The sequence below is a fragment of the Trachypithecus francoisi genome, unplaced genomic scaffold, assembly GCF_009764315.1.
Source record: "Trachypithecus francoisi isolate TF-2019V2 unplaced genomic scaffold, Tfra_2.0 Lachesis_group16, whole genome shotgun sequence".
NCBI classification, from domain to species: Eukaryota; Metazoa; Chordata; class Mammalia; order Primates; family Cercopithecidae; genus Trachypithecus; species Trachypithecus francoisi.
Window position 1 is genome coordinate 73,817,944 of NW_022681461.1, and position 15,536 is coordinate 73,833,479.

Consider the following 15,536-nt stretch of genomic DNA (forward strand, 5'->3'; position numbering starts at 1 on the left):
TCCTTCTTTTAAGCCAGAGAGGTCTCTGTTTAAAAGACCACTAGCCGGGCACGGTGGCTCATGCCTGTAATCCCAGCACTTTGGGAGGCCAAGGCGGGCGGATCATGAGGTCAGGAGATCGAGACAATCCTGGCTAACACGGTGAAACCCCATCTCTACCAAAAATACAAAAAATTAGCTGGGTGTGGTGGTGGGCACCTGTAGTTCCAGCTACTCTGGAGGCTGAGGCAGGAGAATGGTATGAACCCGGGAGGCAGAGCTTGCAGTGAGCTGAGATCATGCCACTGCACTTCAGCCTGGGCGACGAGCGAGACTCTGTCTCAAAAAATAAAATAAAATAAAATAAAAGACCACTAGACAGGACAAGGGCCTGCTCTTCCCACCTCTACCCAAAATCAAACCTCAGATCTAATCCTGATGCTGTGGGCAGTCCATCAGGGGAGAAGGGCCATGTGAGAGGAGAGGGGGAGATGGAGCTTGTGCCCACTGCCTTGAACTGCTCCAGGCCCTTCTTGGCTAGGGAATGAGGAGGCTGTGGGGGACTGGTGGGAAGGAAGGCTGATAATTTGCTTAAAGAAATTATTTTTATTTTTATTTTTTAGGGACAGAGTCTTGTTGTATTACCTAGGCTGGAGTGCAGTGGCACAATATCAGCCTACTGCAACCTCCGCCTCCCAGATTCAAGTGATTCTCGTGCCTTGGCCTCCCGAGTAGCTGGGATTACAGGTGTGCACCACCACACCTGGCTAATTTCTATATTTTTAGTAGAGATGTATTTTTGCCATGTTGGCCAGGCTGGTCTCGAATTCCTGGCCTCAAGTAATCTGCCCGCCTCGGCCTCTCAAAGTGCTAAGATTACAGGTGTCAGCTACTGTGCCTGGCCTTGGAAGGCTGAGAGACACTCTTTCAAGTTCTTCCTTTCCTTCCTAGACATCAGTCCCTCTACCAGCCTCCTGCCTCTCTTCTGCATTGCCTTTTTCCTCTGGATCCCCCCGAGTTTCAGTGTTTCCCAGTGTTCTGCCGTTGGGCCATTCACTGTCTCTGCCCTACCTGCATATCTCACCTGCAACCGTACCTTCAACTACCATTAACAGATCCATGACTTTTAAGAGTACTTTTTCCCTACATAGTCAGCAGATAACATCGTCACAGCCCAGTGCCTGGAGTGGCAGGATGCTTGGCATTTGATAGCCATTCAGTTAGTAGTGAGTAGGGAATGAAAGAGCTCTGGGACAGCTCCAAAGAGGACTTCCAGAAATGTTTTCAGTTATCAGCACTATTGGAATGAGGGCATATAGTCTCCATTCAAAGGGCAGCATTAATGTAGATGTTGAATATCTGATTCATTTATAAAGGAGTCTTTCCAACTAATTTGTAGGCACCTGGAGGGAAAAGCAACCAAACTTTGTTAAACTGCTCCCTGGGATGAAATATCTGACACCCCTATAATTGGATCTGGGTCCCATCTGTGCAGAGAGCATGGCACAGGCTGGAGGCAGATGGCATCTTTGAGATGCCATTTACAGTTGTCATAGTGAATGAGCAAGAAGGAAGGACAAGAAAGAAAACTCCTTTCTAATCTCTGCTTGGATGACAAAGGAACTGAGAGTAAGAAGGAAATTCGCTTTGCTGGCAACTCAGAGAGAAGATGAGGGCTGGGCTGGTGCCTTTTCTTTCTGGACCAGGTGGTGAGTTAGCATCAAAGGGATGTGTGAGTGAGCAGAGACGCCAAGAGCTCTGGGGCTTTGAAGGGCAGCAAAGAGGGTAGAGGCCAGAAATATCTGGGGCTTGTTCAGGCTGATAAAAGAGTAGTACCAACATCATCTTTATGCTACCCAAGGGGGTGAACTGATAAGGTCATTGTGTCTCTTAGGGTACCCATGCTCATAATTGGAGTATTTCTTTTTTTTCTCTTTTTCTTTCTTTTTTTTTTTTTTTTTTGCAATGGAGTCTCATTCTGTTGCCCAGGCTGCAGTGCAGTGGCACAATCTTGGCCCATTGCAACCTCTGCCTCCTGGGTTCAAGTGATTCTTGTGCCTCAGTCTCCCAAGTAGCTGGAATTACAGGTGTATACCACCACGCCTGGCTAATTTTTTGTATTTTTAGTAGAGACAGGGTTTCACCATGTTGCCCAGGCTGGTCTCAAACTCCTGACCTCAAGTGATGTGCCCATCTCAGCCTCCCAAAGTGCTAGGATTACAGGCGTGAGCCACCGCACCCACCTGGCCCACAATTGGAGTATTTATTTGATTTCAATCTGTGTGTGTTCTAGGGAGAAATACTAATACGGAGACCCAGGAATGCTGCAGACAGCTGTGGGCTTACCCAAGACCAGGTCATGTGGGACACAGAATCTAGAAATTGTTGCCGAAGGGATGATTTAGTAAAGATATAAACTCTTATTTGGGCAGAGAGATCAATAGATCTGGGTCAATCCAAAGCTAGCATTGGTTCTGAGTACAGGAGAAGAGGATTGGCCCTACAGGTACCTGAGGTGCAGGCTTCCTTTTGCACTTGGAGACTGCGAAGAGATTTACTAGAAGGGAGAAACAGGAGCTGAGTTGTGGAGAGTCATTTTCTGAGATGGAGAATTAGCTTTCTCGCTCTTCTTAGATGGGAGCCTTTCATTGGGTTTATATTGATCATGCAGTAGAGAATCAAATCCCAGGCATCAGGAGTGGGAACCAAGGGCAGTAAAGCAGGGAAAGAAGGAGAGTCAGCGTACGATGCCTGATTGTACTTGTCTCCACAGAGGGCAGGCATTACCCCATCTGTGTGACAGTGTCCTTAGACGCTGAAGAAATGAAGTCTTTGTTGGACAGCCCTTCAGAGAAAAGAAAGGAGGGAGGATTTATCTACCAGCTCCTTACCCCATGGGATTTTAACTCCCCTGCACTTCCAGATGGCATGTGCTGAAGTGTGGGTGCCACAGCAGGGAAGCCCCAGAATAGGAGGCAAGACCTGGTCATGTTGTCAAAACCCATGCAGGGATGGGACAAGGAGCAGGGGAAGCTGAGAGAGGTTGAGGAGTTCTTAAGAGGTGTCTGCTTCAATGGGAAGGCTTGAACTGGGGCTGTGGAATATCCAATTTTGGTGACATGAGGATAATTTTCTCTGGGAATAATTGTATGATAGCTTCTGTCTGCAGGAATTTTGTTTGTTTGTTTTTGTTTTTGTTTTTGAGATGGAGTCTCACTCTGTCACCCAGGCTGGAGTGCAGTGGCAGGATCTTGGCTCACTGCAACCTCTGCTTCCCAGGTTCAAGTGATTCTCCTGCCTCAGCCTCCCAAGTAGCTGGGACTACAGGCATGTGCCACTGTGCCCGGCTAATTTTTGTATTTTTAGTAGAGATGGGATTTCGCCATGTTAGCCAGGCTGCTCTCGAACTCCTGACCTCAGGTGACCAACCTGCCTTGGCCTCCCAAAGTGCTGGGATTACAGGTGTGAACCATTGCACCAGGCCTGTTTGTTTTTGATAGTATTGTAAATGAAATAATTTTCTTTTCTTTTTTTTTTTAATTTCTTTTTTTTTTTTTATTATACTTTAAGTTCTGGGGTACATGTGCATAACGTGCAGGTTTGTTACATATGTATACTTGTGCCATGTTGGTGTGCTGCACCCATCAACTCGTCAGCACCCATCAATTCGTCATTTATATCAGGTATAACTCCCAATGCAATCCCTCCCCCCTCCCCCCTCCCCATGATAGGCCCCGATGTGTGATGTTCCCCTTCCCGAGTCCAAGTGATGTCATTGTTCAGTTCCCACCTATGAGTGAGAACATGAGGTGTTTGGTTTTCTGTTCTTGTGATAGTTTGCAAAGAATGATGGTTTCCAGCTGCATCCATGTGCCTACAAAGGACGCAAACTCATCCTTTTTTATGGCTGCATAATTCCATGGTGTATATGTGCCACATTTTCTTAATCCAGTCTGTCACAGATGGACATTTGGGTTGATTCCAAGTCTTTGCTATTGTGAATAGTGCGCAATAAACATACGTGTGCATGTGTCTTTATAGCAGCATGATTTATAATCCTTTGGGTATATACCCAGTAGTGGGATGGCTGGGTCATATGGTACATCTAGTTCTAGATCCTTGAGGAATCGCCATACTGTTTTCCATAATGGTTGAACTAGTTTACAATCCCACCAACAGTGTAAAAGTGTTCCTATTTCTCCACATCCTCTCCAGCACCTGTTGTTTCCTGACTTTTTAATGATTGCCATTCTAACTGGTGTGAGATGGTATCTCATTGTGGTTTTGATTTGCATCTCTCTGATGGCCAGTGATGATGAGCATTTTTTCATGTGTCTATTGGCTGTATGAATGTCTTCTTTTGAGAAATGTCTGTTCATATCCTTTGCCTACTTTTTGATGGGGTTGTTTGCTTTTTTCTTGTAAATTTGCTTGAGTTCTTTGTAGATTCTGGATATTAGCCCTTTGTCAGATGAGTACATTGCAAAAATTTTCTCCCATTCTGTAGGTTGCCTGTTGACTCTGATGGTAGTTTCTTTTGCTGTGCAGAAGCTCTTTAGTTTAATGAGATCCCATTTGTCAATTTTGGCTTTTGCTGCTGTTGCTTTTGGTGTTTTAGACATGAAGTCCTTGCCCATGCCTATGTCCTGAATGGTACTACCTAGGTTTTCTTCTAGGGTTTTTATGGTATTCGGTCTAACATTTAAGTCTCTAATCCATCTTGAATTAATTTTCGTATAAGGAGTAAGGAAAGGATCCAGTTTCAGCTTTCTACTTATGGCTAGCCAATTTTCCCAGCACCATTTATTAAATAGGGAATCCTTTCCCCATGTCTTATTTCTCTCAGGTTTGTCAAAGATCACATGGCTGTAGATGTGTGGTATTATTTCTGAGGACTCTGTTCTGTTCCATTGGTCTATATCTCTGTTTTGGTACCAGTACCATGCTGTTTTGGTTACTGTAGCCTTGTAGTATAGTTTGAAGTCAGGTAGCGTGATGCCTCCAGCTTTGTTCTTATGACTTAGGATTGTCTTGGCAATGCGGGCTCTTTTTTGGTTCCATATGAACTTTAAAGCCGTTTTTTCCAATTCTGTGAAGAAACTCATTGGTAGCTTGATGGGGATGGCATTGAATCTATAAATAACCTTGGGCAGTATGGCCATTTTCATGATATTGATTCTTCCTATCCATGAGCATGGTATGTTCTTCCATTTGTTTGTGTCCTCTTTTATTTCACTGAGCAGTGGTTTGTAGTTCTCCTTGAAGAGGTCCTTACATCCCTTGTAAGTTGGATTCCTAGGTATTTGATTCTCTTTGAAGCAATTGTGAATGGAAGTTCATTCCTGATTTGGCTCTCTGTTTGTCTGTTACTGGTGTATAAGAATGCTTGTGATTTTTGCACATTAATTTTGTATCCTGAGACTTTGCTGAAGTTGCTTATCAGCTTAAGGAGATTTTGGGCTAAGACAATGGGGTTTTCTAAATATATAATCATGTCATCTGCAAACAGGGACAATTTGACTTCTTCTTTTCCTAATTGAATACCCTTTATTTCTTTCTCTTGCCTGATTGCCCTAGCCAGAACTTCCAACACTATGTTGAATAGGAGTGGTGAGAGAGGGCATCCCTGTCTTGTGCCAGTTTTCAAAGGGAATTTTTCCAGTTTTTGCCCATTCAGTATGATATTGGCTGTGGGTTTGTCATAAATAGCTCTTATTATTTTGAGGTACGTTCCATCAATACCGAATTTATTGAGCGTTTTTAGCATAAAGGGCTGTTGAATTTTGTCAAAGGCCTTCTCTGCATCTATTGAGATAATCATGTGGTTCTTGTCTTTGGTTCTGTTTATATGCTGGATTACATTTATTGATTTGCGAATGTTGAACCAGCCTTGCATCCCAGGGATGAAGCCCACTTGATCATGGTGGATAAGCTTTTTGATGTGCTGCTGAATCCGGTGTGCCAGTATTTTATTGAGGATTTTTGCATCGATGTTCATCAGGGATATTGGTCTAAAATTTTCTTTTTTTGTTGTGTCTCTGCCAGGCTTTGGTATCAGGATGATGTTGGCCTCATAAAATGAGTTAGGGAGGATTCCCTCTTTTTCTATTGATTGGAATAGTTTCAGAAGGAATGGTACCAGCTCCTTCTTGTACCTCTGGTAGAACTCAGCTGTGAATCCATCTGGTCCTGGACTTTTTTTGGTTGGTAGGCTATTAATTATTGCCTCAATTTCAGAGCCTGCTATTGGTCTATTCAGGGATTCAACTTCTTCCTGGTTTAGTGTTGGGAGAGTGTAAGTGTCCAGGAAATTATCCATTTCTTCTAGATTTTCTAGTTGATTTGCGTAGAGGTGTTTATAGTATTCTCTGATGGTAGTTTGTATTTCTGTGGGGTCCGTGGTGATATCCCCTTTATCATTTTTATTGCGTCTATTTGATTCTTCTCTCTTTTCTTCTTTATTAGTCTTGCTAGCGGTCTGTCAATTTTGTTGATTTTTTCAAAAAACCAACTCCTGGATTCATTGATTTTTTGGAGGGTTTTTTGTGTCTCTATCTCCTTCAGTTCTGCTCTGATCTTAGTTATTTTTGCCTTCTGCTAGCTTTTGAATGTGTTTGCTCTTGCTTCTCCAGTTCTTTTAATTGTGATGTTAGAGTGTCAATTTTAGATCTTTCCTGCTTTCTCTTGTGGGCATTTAGTGCTATAAATTTCCCTCTACACACTACTTTAAATGTGTCCCAGAGATTCTGGTATGTTGTATCTTTGTTCTCATTGGTTTCAAAGAACATCTTTATTTCTGCCTTCATTTTGTTATGTACCCAGTAGTCATTCAGGAGCAGGTTGTTCAGTTTCCATGTAGTTGAGCGGTTTTGATTGAGTTACTTAGTCCTGAGTTCTAGTTTGATTGCACTGTGGTCTGAGAGACAGTTTGTTATAATTTCTGTTCTTTTAAATTTGCTAAGGAGTGCTTTACTTCCAATTATGTGGTCAATTTTGGAATAAGTGCGATGTGGTGCTGAGAAGAATGTATATTCTGTTGATTTGGGGTGGAGAGTTCTATAGATGTCTATTAGGTCCGCTTGGTGCAGAGATGAGTTCAATTCCTGGATATCCTTGTTAACTTTCTGTCTCGTTGATCTGTCTAATGTTGACAGTGGAGTGTTGAAGTCTCCCATTATTATTGTATGGGAGTCTAAGTCTCTTTGTAAGTCTCTAAGGACTTGCTTTATGAATTTGGGTGCTCCTGTATTGGGTGCATATATATTTAGGATAGTTAGCTCTTCCTGTTGAATTGATCCCTTTACCATTATGTAATGGCCTTCTTTGTCTCTTTTGATCTTTGATGGTTTAAAGTCTATTTTATCAGAGACTAGGATTGCAACCCCTGCTTTTTTTTGTTCTCCATTTGCTCTGTAGATCTTCCTCCATCCCTTTATTTTGAGCCTATGTATGTCTCTGCATGTGAGATGGGTCTCCTGAATACAGCAGACTGATGGGTCTTGACTCTTTATCCAGTTTGCCAGTCTGTGTCTTTTCATTGGAGCATTTAGTCCATTAACATTTAAGGTTAATATGGTTATGTGTGAACTTGATCCTGCCATTATATTAACTGGTTATTTTGCTCATTAGTTGATGCAGTTTCTTCCTAGCCTCCATGGTCTTTACATTTTGGCATGTTTTTGCAATGGCTGGTACCGGTTGTTCCTTTCCATGTTTAGGGCTTCCTTCAGGGTCTCTTGTAAGGCAGGCCTGGTGGTGAGAAAATCTCTAAGCATTTGCTTATCTGTAAAGGATTTTATTTCTCCTTCACTTATGAAATTAGTTTGGCTGGATATGAAATTCTGGGTTGAAAATTCTTTTCTTTAAGAATGTTGAATATTGGCCCCCACTCTCTTCTGGCTTGTAGAGTTTCTGCCGAGAGGTCTGCTGTTAGTCTGATGGGCTTCCCTTTGTGGGTAACCCGACCTTTCTCTCTGGCTGCCCTTAAGATTTTTTCCTTCATTTCAACTTTGGTGAATCTGGCAATTATGTGTCTTGGAGTTGCTCTTCTCGAGGAGTATCTTGTGGTGTTCTCTGTATTTCCTGAATTTGAATGTTGGCCTGCCCTACTAGGTTGGGGAAGTTCTCCTGGATGATATCCTGAAGAGTGTTTTCCAGCTTGGTTCCATTTTCCCCCTCACTTTCAGGCACCCCAATCAGACGTAGATTTGGTCTTTTTACATAATCCCATACTTCTTGCAGACTTTGTTCATTTCTTTTTCTTCTTTTTTCTTTTGGTTTCTCTTCTCGCTTCATTTCATTCATTTGATCCTCAATCGCTGATACTCTTTCTTCCAGTTGATCCAGTTGGTTACTGAAGCTTGTGGATTTGTCACGTATTTCTCGTGTCATGGTTTTCATCTCTGTCATTTCATTTATGACCTTCTCTGCATTAATTATTCTAGCTATCAATTCTTCCACTCTTTTTTCAAGATTTTTAGTTTCTTTGCGCTGGGTACGTAATTCCTCCTTTAGCTCTAAGAAGTTTGATGGACTGAAGCCTTCTTCTCTCATCTCGTCAAAGTCATTCTCTGACCAGCTTTGATCCCTTGCTGGCGATGAGCTGCACTCCTTTGCAGGGGGAGATGCGCTCTTATTTCTTGAATTTCCAGCTTTTCTGCCCTGCTTCTTCCCCATCTTCGTGGTTTTATCTGCCTCTGGTCTTTGATGATGGTGACGTACTGATGGGGTTTTGGTATAGTGTTCTTCCTGTTGATAGTTTTCCTTCTAATAGTCAGGACCCTCAGCTGTAGGTCTGTTGGAGATTGCTTGAGGTCCACTCCAGACCCTGTTTGCCTGGGTATCAGCAGCAGAGGTTTCAGAAGATAGAATATTGCTGAACAGCGAGTGTACCTGTCTGATTCTTACTTTGGAAGCTTCCTCTCAGGGGTGTACTCCACCCTGTGAGGTGTGGGGTGTCAGACTGCCCCTAGTGGGGGATGTCTCCCAGTTAGGCTACTCAGGGGTCAGGGACCCACTTGAGCAGGCAGTCTGTCCGTTCTCAGATCTCAACCTCCGTGTTGGGAGATCCACTGCTCTCTTCAAAGCTGTCAGACAGAGTCGTTCGCGTCTGCACAGGCCTCTGCTGCTTCCCCTTTTGTTGTTTAGCTGTGCCCTGTCCCCAGAGGTGGAGTCTACAGAGACAGGCAGGTTTCCTTGAGCTGCTGTGAGCTCCACCCAGTTCGAGCTTCCCAGCGGCTTTGTTTACCTACTTAAGCCTCAGCAATGGCGGGCGCCCCTCCCCCAGCCTCGCTGCTGCCATTTTGGTTAGATCGCAGACTGCTGTGCTAGCAATGAGGGAGGCTCCGTGGCCGTGGGACCCTCCCGGCCAGGTGTGGGTATAATCTCCTGGTGTGCCCGTTTGCTTAAAGCACAGTATTGGGGTGGGAATTACCCGATTTTCCAGGTGTTGTGTGTCTCAGTTCCCCTGGCTAGGAAAAGGGATTCCCTTCCCCCTTGCGCTTCCCAGGTGAGGCAATGCCTCACCCTGCTTCAGCTCTCACTGGTCAGGCTGCAGCAGCTGACCAGCACCAATTGTCCGGCACTCCCCAGTGAGATGACCCCAGTACCTCAGTTGAAAATGCAGAAATCACTGGTCTTCTGTGTCGCTCACGCTGGGAGTTGGAGACTGGAGCTGTTCCTATTTGGCCATCTTGCTCCGCCGAAATCGTTTTCTTAATTTCATCTTTGGACTGCTCATTGCTAGTGTATAGAAATACAATAGAGTTTTGTACATTGGCTTTGTAGTCCGCAACCTCACTGACCTCCTTTCTCAGCTCTAATACTTGTTTTGGTGTGGATTATAAGATCATATCATTGCAAGTAGATTACTTGTTTTTTTTTTTTTTTTTTTTTTGAGACGGAGTCTCGCTCTGTCCCCCTGGCTGGAGTGCAGTGGGGCGATCTCGGCTCACTGCAAGCTCTGCCTCCTGGGTTTATGCCATTCTCCTGCCTCAGCCTCCTGAGTAGCTGGGACTACTGGCGCCTGCCACTGCGCCCGGCTAATTTTTTGTATTTTTAGTAGAGACGGGGTTTCACCGTGGTCTCGATCTCCTGACCTCGTGATCCACCCGCCTCGGCCTCCCAAAGTGCTGGGATTATAGGCGTGAGCCACCGCACCCGGTCGAAGTAGATTACTTGTGTGTAGGGAGTTTATTTTATTTTATTTTACTATTTTTGAGTTGGAGTTTTGCTCTGTCACCCAGGCTGGAGTGCAGTGGTGCAATCTCAGCTTACTGCAACCTCTGCCTCCCAGGTTCAAGCCATTCTCCTGCCTCAGCCTCAAAAGTAGTTGAGATTACAGGCACGTGCCACCACACCTCTCTAAGTTTTGTATTTTTAGTAGAGATGGGGTTTCACTGTGTTGTCCAGGCTGGTCTCAGACTTCTGAGCTCAGGTAATCTGCCAACCTTGACCTCCCAAAGTGCTGAGATTACAAGTGTGAGCCACTGCACCCGGCTGGAAATTTGATTTCAAAGAAATAAAAAGCTAGATCCCCTTTCCTTCTTCCTGTCTCAGCAACCACTTGAGGGTTGACTGGGACTGTTGAAAACTATGTTGCCTCGGGGAACCAAGGCCTTCATATGGTTTCCCACATTGCTAAATTCATTACCTGGAATACATGCAGAATATTTAAAAGAAGCAGAACAACCCAGAGGAATCTGTGGCCTCCTGATAGAAGAAGATTAAATAGCTTCAGTTACAGGAGTGCCAGAAGTACCTAGGAACCTTGTGGAGAATTTCTTTAGTTTGCCCCAACCTGTTTCTGAGGCATGGTCCTGTGTGGTGAGACATGCCATTTTCCCCCCTGGGATAGCAGTGACTTGAAGGAGTTTCCCACCATCCTGCTGGGAAGAGAAAGGTGGAAGCAGGTCTCACCTGTGCAATTGCAGGGAAGGTCTCACTCAGACCCAGTTCTGGGCCTCGTTCCATTCTACCCGAGTGGAATGCCAGTGGCATCAGTGGCCTGTCAAGTGAATCACAGGTTGGAATTCTGACCTATACCCAAGCAGGAATCTTTCCTTTCCCTCTAAGTCAGGTAATGGGCCACGCTCATTCCTGATGAAGAGAAGTTGGGTGACTGGCTTGGGAGAGCTTGCATTGCCCGACTCAGTGTCTGCCTCTGAGGATGAATGGTGACCAGCAGAGATACCAGCTGTGCAGATAGACTGATCTCCTTCAGAATTTTCCTAAAGCCCATTGATGCATTTTGTAAGTCGACTGCCTTTTTCTCTTTTAGAAATTCTGACAAAAATTGATGATGTATCAGTGTTTAATGATACCTGTGTGAGATGGCAAATCAACTTAGGAAGAATAAACCCCCAGATCGCATATGTGGTAAGTAAAACGATCTACTTCTTCCTGTTAGGACAGACACGTCACCCATGGGAATATGAGTCAGAGGGACTTGCTTCCGTGAGAGCTTTTCAATCTAATTGCTTTTTTTTTTTTTTTTTTTGAGACAGTCTCACTCTGTTGCCCAGGCTGGAGTGCAGTGGTGGGATCTCGGCTCACTGCAACCTCAGCCTCCTGGGTTCAAGTGATTCTCCTGCCTCAGCCTCCTAAGTAGCTGGTATTACAGGTGTGCACCACCATGCTTGGCTAATTTTTTGTATTTTCAATAGAGATGGGGTTTCACCATGTTGGCCAGGCTGGTCTCGAACTTCTGACTTCAGGTGATCCACCTACCTCGGCCTCCCAGAGTGCTGGGATTATAGGCATGAGCCACTGCACCTGGCCTCAATCTAACTGCTTTCTGATCCCACTGTCATTTAAAAAGAGCGGACGGAATTTTTGAAGATATCTGTATTATTTCGTTATTTTGCATTTCGTGTTTAACATGTTTGTCATTCAGCAGGGTGCATGTGTGGGGGATGCGTTTATATTTGGCATCCTCACGATTGCTTGTTTCCAAGTGCTTGTATTTCACGCCCCCAGAGCAAGCCCGGGAGCGTCTGCTGACTTGGTGACAGAGTGCAGCCAATGGTCCTCAGGTTGCAGTTGTCTCCATTTGATCATTCGTGTGCAGGAGAGCACTTCCTAGGGAGATTCCTCATTTATGTCTCTTCTAGGGGTTTAATATTCACTGGGCTGATCAGACTTTATCAGCAGATACCTGGTAGCAGAGGTTTACCTTACGAACGCTCCCTGGCTGAGCAGCGCGGTATAAAATGGAATAGCAGGAGAATGGGCTCCAGTACCACAAATTCTGGATTGTTTTGACCGGAGTCATAGGGGGTTCTCTTGTCTTTTCCTCTCGAAGATATCCATAAAAGGACAACGGTTGGACCCTATGGAATCAGTTCATGAGGAGACAGTCAACTTGACCACAGACAGCAGGACCCCAGAAGTGTGCCTAGCCCTGTACCCAGGCACCAACTACACTGTGAACATCTCCACAGCACCTCCCAGGCGCTCTGTGCCAGCCGTCATTGGTTTCCAGACAGCTGGTAGGTGGAGGTGAAGTCTCATTTCCTCCTAGAAAATGCTAAGCCCAGAATGTGGGGAAGTATGCTGCAGAATCAGCTGGGCCGGAGAGCTCCTATTTGCTTTCTGAGATTTATGCTCAGATGTAGTTGCTCCAGCCGTAGAACTAGAGCAGGTCGAGAGATCCGTATCCTCTTGGTACCAGGCTGAATGGGCTCTGGGGTATTTTTTCTCAGCTGAGCCCTCAGGGAGAGGTGGCAAGTAACAAAAAGGCATTTAAAAGGAGAACACTAGCTGATGATCGGTCCACTCTCAAATACCCAAGGCAACAGAGGGTAGCCATGTGGCTTATCTTTGGCAGTAAACTCAAAAGTCATTTCTGGCCAGTCGTGGTGGCTCATGCCTATAATCCCAGCACTTTGGGAGGCTGAAACAGGTGGATCACTTGAGGTCAGGAGTTCCAGACCAGCGTGGCCAACATGGCAAAATCATATCTCTACTAGAAATAGAAAAACTTAGCTGGGTGTGGTGGCGCACGCCTGCAGTCCCAGCAACTCGGGAGTCACTTGGACCCAGGGGGCAGAGGTTGCAGTGAGTGAGCTGAGATAGTGCCACTGCACTCCTGCCTGGGCAACAGGCAAGATTCTGTCTCAAAAAAAAAAAAAAAAAAAAAAAAAAAAGAGTCATTTCTTGCTCTTGCATGTGAAAGAGGAGGTGCCAGGGAGGCTGACCCAGCAGCTTTAAGGGGATCAAGTTGAGAGTGGGGAGGTGGAAGCAGGGGCACCCCTAGGGTGCAGGAGGGTAGGTGTTAGCCGAAAAAAGGTGTGGAGGGAAGGAGCTTTAAGAAGTAGAAATAAACCTCATTGTACATAATTGTCACATCGGTTTTTAAAAACATTGTGACAATTACAGTAAGTTAAAAAAAAAACAAAACCTCTGGTTATGAGGTATGAGGACTAATTAAATACTTTGTAGACAGGTGGGGCACAGTGGCTCATGCCTGTAATCCCTGCACTTTGGGAGGCTGAGGAGGATTGCTTGAAGCCAGGTGTTTGAGGTCAACCTGAGCAACATAGTGAGATCCCCATCTCTACCAAAAAAAAGAAAGAAAGAAAATTTAGCCTAGTGTGATGGTGCATGCCTATAGTCCCAGTTACTCGGGTGGCTGAGGCAAGAGGATCACTTGAACCCAAGAGGTCAAGGCTGCAGTGAGCTCTGATCATGCCACTGCACTCCAACCTGGGTGACAGGGCAAGACCCTGTCTCAGAAAACAAACAAACAAAAAACCCTGTAGACAAACTTTGAGAAGTAATTGATGTCATTTATTTATTTATTTTCTGAGATGGAGTCTTGCCCTGTCACCCAGGCTGGAGTGCAGTGGTGCTATCTTGGCTCACTGCAATCTCTGCTTCCTAGGTTCAAGCGATACTCCTGCCTCAGCCTTCTGAGGAGCTGGGATTACAGGCACCCACTGCCATGCCTGGCTATTTTTTGTGTTTTTAGTAGAGACTGGGTTTCACCATATTGGCCAGACTGATCTCAAACTCCTGACCTCAAGTGATCTGCCCACCTCAGCCTCCCAAAGTGCTGGGATTATAGGTGTGAACCACCACAGCTGGCCAATGTCATTTATTATTTTGGGGGAGTTGAAAAAGTTTTTAATTAGCTGTTTGCTATCCCACTTAAACTGTACCTTAACCTGAGTAGCTGGGAAGTGACATAGATTCAGCAGAAATAGTTGAAAAAGTCTGCCAATCTTAACAATATAAAACCAACTATGAGATTATACAAATTAGGTCTCTTCATATTTGTATATAAATAAAACAAAATTAATTCTTTGCAAGTAAATAATATGTAGGCAAAGATATTATAAAATTAATATGGTAACTAATCAGAGAAGCCTTACAAAATTATGAGTAAAATACTATAGGGAAATGTCTTTAAAAGATCATCACTCACTGGTCACTATTCAGTGAGGATGACAGGTTGCTGTTTGGCATCAGCTGTTTTTACTAATATCCAATTACCTGTTCAAGTTCCTTTCCCTTGGGAAAAACATGGTCTTTGGAGTCAGGCAGATCTGGTTTTGCATCTTAACTTTGTAGTGAAGAGTTGGCTGATCATGGCTGAGTTATTTTATGTCTCTGGACTAAAGGGAATTAGATTATATTTGCAAGTTAATCTAGAGAGAATTAGGATTTATATTGAGCCATCCTAACTGGGAGCAAGGTATGTTTCCACATTTACTCAGTGTGTACTCAAGTCTTCTGTTTACTTATGCACTATTATAAAGACTTGTCATTCTTTTCCTCCAGATCCTGGACATTCTGTTCTGATTTCATTATCGGAGTTACGCTATTTTCCTTAAAATGAACTGGGAAGTTTTCCATTGTTTTTCCCTCTGGAATAGTTTATGTCACATTGGAATTATTCCCTTCCTTTAAAGTTGAACGTTTTCTCAAAATATCATTGAAGTTTCACCCTTTAAAGGAGATGATTCTTTGACAACTTTGTCAATTTCTTCCATGATTTTGGGTCTGTTTATGTTTCTGACATTTTCTTGAGTCAATTTTTATATTTTCCTAAAAAATGTATATTTAGTTGATATATTACACATATTGGCAGAATGTCAGATGAAATATTTGCTTTCATCTCCTCTGGGTCTATAGGTTATATAATCCCAGGTTATTCTGACTCCTAAGTTTGGTTCTCTTTCTCTTTTTAGAGGTTGATTGGTTTGGGTTGTGTGTTTTATTACTATTTTTTTTTCCCCAAGGAATGAACTCTTCTTGGGTTTTGAAATTGTTTTTCTTTATCAAACTCACTAGTTTCTCCTCTTGTTTTTATTTTTCCGTCTCCATGTTTTTCTCTCTGTCTCTCTCTCTCTTTTTTTTTTTTTTTTGAGACACCCAGCTCTGTCACCCAGGTTGGAATGCAGTGGTGCAATCACGGCTCACTGCAACCTTGACCTCCAGGGCTCAAGTGATCCTCCCACCTCAGCCTCCCAAGTAGCTGGGACTACAAGCATGCACCACTATGCCTGACAAATTTTTGTGTTTTTTGTAGAGACAGGGTTTCGCCGTGTTGCCCA

The 15,536-nt window shown here is 44.1% G+C and overlaps 1 protein-coding gene across 7 annotated transcripts in view; it reads left to right on the forward strand.

Moving 5' to 3' along the window:
* The window catches only part of SUSD1 (sushi domain containing 1), a 143,226-nt gene that overhangs the window by 58,081 nt on the left and 69,609 nt on the right, over window positions 1-15,536 (forward strand). For all 7 annotated transcript variants that reach the window (XM_033237815.1, XM_033237818.1, XM_033237812.1 and 4 more), the window contains 2 exons: window positions 11,258-11,355; window positions 12,281-12,467. In XM_033237815.1, coding sequence (XP_033093706.1) covers window positions 11,258-11,355; window positions 12,281-12,467 — 285 coding nt within the window. The remainder of the gene's footprint in view (window positions 1-11,257; window positions 11,356-12,280; window positions 12,468-15,536) is intronic.